This window comes from Macrobrachium rosenbergii, chromosome 3 (assembly GCF_040412425.1).
Source record: "Macrobrachium rosenbergii isolate ZJJX-2024 chromosome 3, ASM4041242v1, whole genome shotgun sequence".
Classification (NCBI taxonomy): domain Eukaryota; kingdom Metazoa; phylum Arthropoda; class Malacostraca; order Decapoda; family Palaemonidae; genus Macrobrachium; species Macrobrachium rosenbergii.
The window spans coordinates 90999763-91008155 of record NC_089743.1 but is presented as its reverse complement, the minus strand read 5'-3'; the positions used below and the strand labels follow the sequence as shown (position 1 = coordinate 91008155).

General features: G+C 36.4%; 1 protein-coding gene across 1 annotated transcript; it reads left to right on the top strand.

Moving 5' to 3' along the window:
• The first annotated feature begins 331 nt into the window (after positions 1–331).
• On the top strand, positions 332–7862 carry mRpL53 (mitochondrial ribosomal protein L53). The gene is made up of 3 exons (XM_067085227.1): positions 332–911; positions 3599–3711; positions 6635–7862. The coding sequence occupies exons 1-3, from the start codon at positions 760–762 to the stop codon at positions 6781–6783; spliced, it is 414 nt and encodes a 137-aa protein (XP_066941328.1). The 5' UTR covers positions 332–759; the 3' UTR covers positions 6784–7862.
• Positions 7863–8393: the final 531 nt, after the last annotated feature.

Here is an 8393-nt window from a genome sequence, read left to right as displayed (position 1 = left end):
AATAGCAGCTAGATACTGTATTTGAATGTATTATAGACTAAGTAGTTGGTAATCATGACAGAAATCATGAGCAGTACAATAGCAATTGAGAGAGAGAGAGAGAGAGAGAGAGAGAGAGAGAGAGAGAGAGAGAGAGAGAGAGAGAGAGAGAGAGAGAGAGAGAGAGAGTTTATTTAGAAATGGTAACATAGCGAATGAGATATTGTAGCCTAACGGTAGGTCGTTTTTGCCAGGCAGCAAGAAAATAAAAAAAAAATGCCCAAACGTAACCAATTAAGGCGAAATATAAAAACAGGAATGTGAAACAGGTTCACGGATTCCAGAATCTCAACTCATTGATCGAAAAGGGCCTGTCAATATCATCGATTCCGATGTCGTCTGCTACAAACCGAGAGTACTCGCCCATAATTTATTTTGTGGGTTCTCTGTTACTACTGCTAAATATACAAAACCTGACTTCGCTTTTGTGAGTTGATTATCTAGCGCAAACGCAAAAAAAAAAAATGGCTGCAAATGCCAAATTTTCGAATTTGGTCAACGTTATCTAATATTTTCGATTTCCCCGGCCAAAATTTCCGATCATAAATACCATTTAGCTAAACGCTCGATATAGCATTTATTAATGCCTTATTTCCGCAGTCCTTGCAAGCTAATTTAAACATGCGAGATGATAAATTAGACTTGTGGTTGCTCAATCAGAGATTCTATTTATAAACGCGGTGGAATTGCTCCTCCTCCTGACACTCGGGGAAATTCAATATGGCTCTTCCCTACAAACACGCAGGGACATTCCTACGGAGTGGCGGCATCAACGCGGCTGTGAACAAGCAAGCAAAGCTCCTGAATCTGAAGCCGGCCAAGCGCATTGTCTTCACTTTTGATCCCTTTGGGGAAAATGTGACTTCCATAAGGTAAGGGCCGAAATAAAGTGGGTTAAGGGTCGACCGCAAGTCGGCAGAAGAATCTGGACCAGAGTTGATCGGGCTTCTTTTTTTTTTTTGGTTGGTTGCTGATTAGGACCTATAGCGGTCGTGAAGGATATGTATTTTGGTATTTATTTAAGATTTAAATTGGGTTTGGCCATGCCACCGTCTTCTGCAGCCCAATTGGGGGATAATCGTCTCGGGAGTCAGATTACCCCCTTACGGCATGCCAAGGTTTATATCAAGGTTGTGAATATAGATGGACCACTTTGTTAAATTCACTGATTTAATTAATATAGATAATTAGAATGGCCTAGTTATGTCTAGGCACAGACTAGGTGGCTATTTAATAGGTGCTAATATTGCATAATCTGTACACGCATAATTATGATTGTAAAGTGTAATAAATTGTTATTTTTGGATGCGATTTTGAGAAATTTTGATGTTGAATTTTTGACAGAATTCACGATTAGCCCCCTACACCCCTCAGATGATCAGAGTAGCAAATCTAGCCTAATCCCCTCCCCTAGCCTAAACTAGGAAACTAATTGTAATTTTTTTTTGTGGTAAAATACAAAAATTAGTAAAGTACAGTGATAATCCCCTTCTTGTACCCCCTCAAATTGCCTGAACCTAACCTGGCCATCCTCGACATTACCTGGGGGACTCACCTGACCTGACCGAGCCTAACCTGCCTATATTGTCACAGGCTGTAAATCACAGAAACAATATTTGCCTATTAAAGCACTGGAATTTGAGCAGTTTATTACTGACATCGACAAGTTGTTACCATGCGTTCCTCATTGTCGCGTTCATTGTCATTTATTGTTTGGTTGTCAAAACCCAAAGTGTTTCGACTTATACCATCTTTGGAGAACGGCAAACATGGGCTCTCAAAGTGAACTGGTCCCAGTCTGTTACAGTTTTAAGTAAGTAGTTTGCAAAGAACCCAGACTTTGATAAATACCGTGAAGGAAGCTTAATGATAGCACAGAGAATGTTGTAGCACTTAATAAATGGTAGAGATTTTGGGCTTATTAACAATTTAACGTTATTCTGGTAAGAACTCTACCCTACGAAAAATGAATCGTTGGTTTTGTACCCAAGTGAGGTTTCGAGGTTGATATCCCGTACCAATGTAAATATGAATAGGAGAAAAAAACACGGCGAAGGTTGGTATTGAAAAACAAATGCACTGGTTTTGTCAAGGCAAGAAAAAGTTGAAGTGACCTAAGCTAAACTACTTAAGGTTTATTGTTCACAAGTCCCTAGATTTGGTGAGTGTATTGTCTGAAGTGCAGTATATTTCTAGTTCTGAGGCAACTACAAAATTTTCCCAAAACTATTTAAGGTTTATTGTTCTCAAGTCCCTAGATTGGTGAAATTCCTATATTTAAGGGCATAGGAATACTAAATTAAGGCTGAATTCCCATTTTCACATAGGATAGCTCAGATAATTTCCTTGTAGATGCAAACTACATTAGGTTAGGGTTTATATTTTGATGAGAATTGGGCCCTTAAATTAAAAAAAAACTGCCTTCTACCTTAGAAATGCTGGGATTCATCTTGACACCACCTTTAGATGGAAAGGTGGTGAAGAATTCAGTGCATCCCAAAATACTGAACATTTTTGAAACCCAGTCATTAGTTGAATGTATATAATATATATGTATATAAAGGATGTATATAATAGGTTAATTTCAAGCCTTGGTATTAAAAGGACCATGGTATTAAAAGGTAAACCAATTCCAAAGCAAAATTTAGCTTTACAGGTTAATTGTGAAATGCGAGTCAGCACAGATCAAATTCACGTGAATACCATTGTACAAGTAAGAGAGGCTGCCAGCCATCTCATGTTAGGTTTTACTAAGCAAGGGTGTCGTATGCGCTTGGAGTCAGGACACTTTAAAGAGACATAAATGGATAAAATTTTTAAATAACAAATACAGCACATTTATCCATTCATGTATAATTTGGTGCCAAGGACTAACCAGTCGCAGAGTTACTTGCTGAAAAATAGAGAATTAAATCCACTTGTCAGAAAATTGTCCAATGGGGATGTTTGGGGATGTACATCATAATTCCGAAGAGTTTTGGTAAACAGCTGGTGTTAAATGTAGTTTCAGTGTAAACAGTATTCCATAGTGTTTTCAATACACGCACTGCTCAGCGTGAACTCCAGCATCATTGACAATTAATAATTCTTTAGTACAGTATTGTAATTTTAAATACACCTTTGGCCTTAGAGTTGGACAGTTGTTCATACAGTATTGCAAGTGACAAAGGTTAAGGTTTAATTTACATTATATAATCTACAAATCATTGTTATTTTCTGTTACATTTTATTTTCCCATGTGTTGTTATATAAAGTACTGTGTATTTTCTGGGCAAAGTTAGATGAGGTGTAGCTGCCAACTTTAACTATGTTCTGCATATTTAGTAATCATGTTCCTGTGTGTTTATGATCTCAGAATGAATGTAGAATGTTTGTAAAATAAAACAGAATCTGGAACTACCATTTTTGCTCCTCTTAATTCATTCATATTTAAGGGTTTATATTTTGACAGTTTTTGAAAATGTCATTGTAACTAGTTTTTTTTTTTTATGAATTGAAATGTGTATATTTAATGGGAGAACTTTACAATGTACTAAGATGGTATTTTTCTCTTTGTCAGGGATGCCCTGTTTCACATGAGCACATCATATGCACAAGATACAAATCCCAAGTGTATTGTCAGACCAAATATCATAAGTACCAGAGCAAATCCTACAATAGATATCACACTTGGTAAGTATTTTTCCAAGTTTCAGGTTTGTAATCAACAGAAGTTTCAGTCTGAATGTTAGCCCTCTGATTTGAAGAAGTTATTTATAAAAAATTATTTTTCGCATGATGTTCGTTTCAACATAAAACCCCTTAGCGGACATGAGCCTGTTTGTGCAGTCAGCTCTCCGAGAGAGACACACTCTATAATGAATAAGAACAACAATAATCTGTGGTTGGCAAAGCATTATGGGACCCCAGCTCTACCAACAGTGATAAGTCACAACACATTGTGTCCTGAGTTAAGAGTACCTCTCGTACCTATTCTTGTATTAGTTTTGGTGCCTTTAAATAACATTTTGACTCAAGAATTTTTCATGTAAATTATTATTTTGTAATTAATTGCTAAAAGGAATGTATTTTTAGTAATCGTGTTACCAAGAGGCAACTGTGCCATTCTCTGACCCAAGAAGCCTGTGCTTTTCTCAAGGTGCCAGGTTTCCATTGGCTCTAAATAATGATGAGGGAGTCTTTCCGCAGCCTACCCCACAGTTGTACCTCGGGGAAATTGTAGTAGCCTTTGACTTTTCATAGGGTAATGTAGCAGATAATTTGCATGCTTTAATAAAGTTGCAAGTTACTCATAGCCATTCATTCAGTGAAACCTTTCGTAAATCTGGTACCACTAATAGGCGATTCTGCTCCCCATGGAGTCACTCGTGACTCTGCAGATTTTGGGGACTTGTACCATTTGTATTTTTCATTGTTCATTTGCTTACGGCTAGGTAGCGATGATGGGACTTGTCATAGACCAGGGAGAGAGAACTCTCTCATAGGATGTCTTGTAAAAATTTATCCTAAAATTTATACTAATTTTTTTAAAATCATGTTTTCATTCATTCAGTTTTTAAAATGCTAATGGTGACCCGCAAAGTAACATTTCTTGTGTGAAAATATTCTTCTAAATTGACCACCAGCCATGCTTCTCAAATTCCTACAAAATAGTGATCTCTTAAGGTGCCTACACCAAAAATCCTTGCAAAACCATCTTCAGTATAGGCACCTCCATCATCCAAGCCAGAGGTGAAGTTATTTATTAGTCGCCTAAAGATGGCAGCAGCATTTGTCATACCAAACAGGACGATTTTTTTTTTTTAATACAAAATCTAGCGTAAGAAAAAGTGACTTTTTAGCTTTTCAGTAATAAGAAACTGCATAGTAGTGGTCAGGAAATCAAAAGTGACGAATTCAGCATTTCTCCCTGAACCAGTAGTCATCAGTTTGTGAAAGAAGATAGAAATTGTCTCCAGTTACAGATTTAACTGCCCTTTAGGGCACATAGATGAAATGATCTCTCTGTCTGGTTTAGAAGTTAGGATGCATGGCAAGGCCCATGACCAAAGCATGCACATTGATGGGTTGTTTAGTGGTTAAAGGACAACATTCATGGAAAACCACAGCTATAACTTGAATGAGGCATCCCTGGGAATACTACACTAAATTGTTCCAGAAGTGGAATAATTTAAACCTGTTACTAGGCAGACAAAGTTCATTTTTATGCAGGATTAGATAAGAATTCAGGATTGTAAACTTTTGGTTTTGAATTACAAATTTTCACATTCTATTTTGGAGGAAAATCATCCTCATCCACTGTGGTCAATTTACGCCAATAATTTTTACTAATTTGTCATAAATTACTTCAGGAAGTCCATCCTTCCTGGAGCTTAATCTGCCATGCTTTTCAGTGGTTGTAAAATATCCTTCCCATTTACACTGTAAGGGTTATTTTCCAATAGGTAAAAACAAGTACTTTATACTCATTCCATAATTCTTCTCCAGTCCCTTAACCAAACTGTTATTTCATCTTGCAGTACTTTAAGTTGTCATTAGCAATTTTTTTGTTTCTTGCAACCCACCTGTACACTGTTTAGCATAGCAAGAGATGGGGACTTAAAACTCTTGTATCAAGTACCATATAGTCATATCAGTGGACCACACACATCAAGGAGCAGCTTATTTGGAGAAAATTTCAAACTCCTGGCAAAAATCCCTCGCAGCAAACACCACCAGTACTCTTCATCCGAGTCCCTCTGAGGTCTCAAAGCAGTAACTTGTCAGCATGACTTCGAGTCCGGAGTAAATGTTGCAAGGCTTGATTGATAGCGTAGTCTAATACTGTATTACTTTACTCCTGAATCTTTGCCAGCCAAAACCTTTTTGAAGTAACTTGAGAATTTATCACTGCAGTCAACTGGCAACTGTCACTCTTGAATTTGGTTGCGATTAGGATAAAAAAAAAAAAAAAAAAAATTCCCTTGCAGTCTTACCTGGTAACTCTGACATTTGCAATCATAATTTCTTTCCGAATCCTACAGCACCAATCGTAGTTCAAATTTTCGTGCAATAAGGATTATGTAGAAGATTTGGAAGTGGTGTATTTGTTTTTTTTTTTTTATCTTTATAGGTAATTTATTCTTTGCCTATTGTGTTGCTATTGTAATGTGTACTTAACAGCTCACTATTTTGTGATATTTTCTGACCTTTACAATGAGATAAAAATTAATATTACTACAGAAAAGGCTCCTTATTTTGTTAGATTGTCCAACTTTCTATAAATAAAAGTTCCTTGGATAGATTTGCATTATCTATCAGTTTATTATATGTCTAAAGAAGCTTTCATGAAAAGTGGAGTAAGCTTGGCTTTAGAAGGGTGTTAGAATATATTTCATAGCATAAATCACAAAGTGATCTTGAAGCATACAGAACACTAAGAACATTGAATTTCTTCAACTCTCAACTCAGTATCATGTTCATTAATCCCAGTCTCCTGTGTTTGCTTTCAAACCAGCACTGGAGGAACAAAGTAAAGCAGTGATCAGGTGGTCAGTGTTTATCAGCAATGAATCTGGCATGGAAATATTTCTATGTAATTTTTTTTCTTTTCCAGAAACAGGTCAGAAGCTTCTTGTCAAGACAGAACATCTTAAAACACTAGAAATATTGCAGTTGTTCAACAAATTTGTTAGCAGCCAGTTTAAGCCAGAAGAAATTGCAACGACAGTGAAACTGACCAAAGCTCTGAAGAAGAAGAAATAAGTTAGTTTAAATTTGTAAATAGTTATAAATTAGTTTTGTTAGGTTTGTATTTAATAACAAAACAGAGGACTTAGACATCGTAGAAAAGAACTACTGCACGCCATTCGAGTTTTCCTACATCAAAGTGGTCAATACACAGTAAAAAATGTCTACTCAGGCACAGAGAAAATACGAAGCTACTCTGAGTATTGTCAACAAGGTTTATGATAGTGTGCCAGCCTTCACCGATGTCTTCGATGAAGAAAGCTGGTACATATTTGCTGGCTGCTTCACTGCAGCCACAATCATTCTTTCGTTGGTTGCATCAAAATTCGTTACCCTGAAACCCGTGGACTGATTTTGCGGGTTGGCAGAAATGTGTTCTATCCCACCTCATTTGTCTTCAAACCTTGTCTGGAGCAAATGCTGCCATGACTTATCCTTATGATCTAGTCATAGGTAAAATCAAAGAAATTAAATTATAGTGAAATTTGAGGTTTAGTTACTGTCGAGTTTAAATTTGAGTGGAAATTAAGTATGACTAGAAATTTCCTATTGCAAACCACCATTCCAAAAGTTTTCTTCCTTGATGTCCCAGTGTTGTAATCTTTCACGCCTTTCAGATTTACAATGAAGTGACCTGTGCAAGGGTAACTCTTTTACAAGCCTGAATTTTAATGATGAAAGTATATTAGTGTTAATACTTTTAAAAGGCAGATTCAAATTTTTGGACTAGGCATGTAATGGCAGTTGCTGAAGTGCAGTTTGCTTCTTTGCAAAGTAACATTTGATGCCGTTAAGTTCTCCTCATTGCCTGTTTATAAGTTACCACTACCGTCCATTTATTACTGTTCACATCTCATACCACTGTGGTGCCCCTTTGGTTGTTCCTGTTACTTTTTATCATTTTATATCTACAAAAAAATTAATCATCTTGGTGCTTTTAAGAACAGTGTTCCCAACATTTCAAATAGCCAAGTGCCATTACCATGATACTTCTCGAAGTACCTCTAGTCTAGGTGATCTTATATTTGAAATACAGCGCATTTTACTGTTACTCATAACTGTGTTTATGTCCCATTAAACAGTTAGTCCTCGTAGGAGAATTTTTATAACCTTAGAATAATTAAAAGATAGTCTATAGATTTGGTGCTGGCAATGAAGTTCTGTTGTGTGGCGAGTATATGACATTTTAAGTTAAGGTTCATGAAGTTTAAAAGCTACAGGTTTCAAACTAAAGGTTTTAATGCACCTGTAAAATAAGGTGACACACGCAGAACCTTTCTCTGAATTATGCACTATGAAATTCTCTGAAGCTCATAATGACAGTAAAGCTACTACTACAGTACTACTAAACCCATTTTATTGGCAATTCCAAAAGAGGCAGGTCTCGCTTTAAATCACATTTTTTGTGTGAATTTCATCAAATTTTTCTACACAAAAAAATATGCAATCAGGGATTAGGTATACCTATCTTCCCAACTGGAGACAGTCTCCACAAAAGAACTGTAAACCCAACAGACTGAGAACTCTTTATGCTGTTGGTATATTACGTTGGGAGAAAATTATTTCCTTTGTCAAGTAGTTTTGTTTTGAATACTGAAGCAGATACAATTCTATTGGTGCACTTA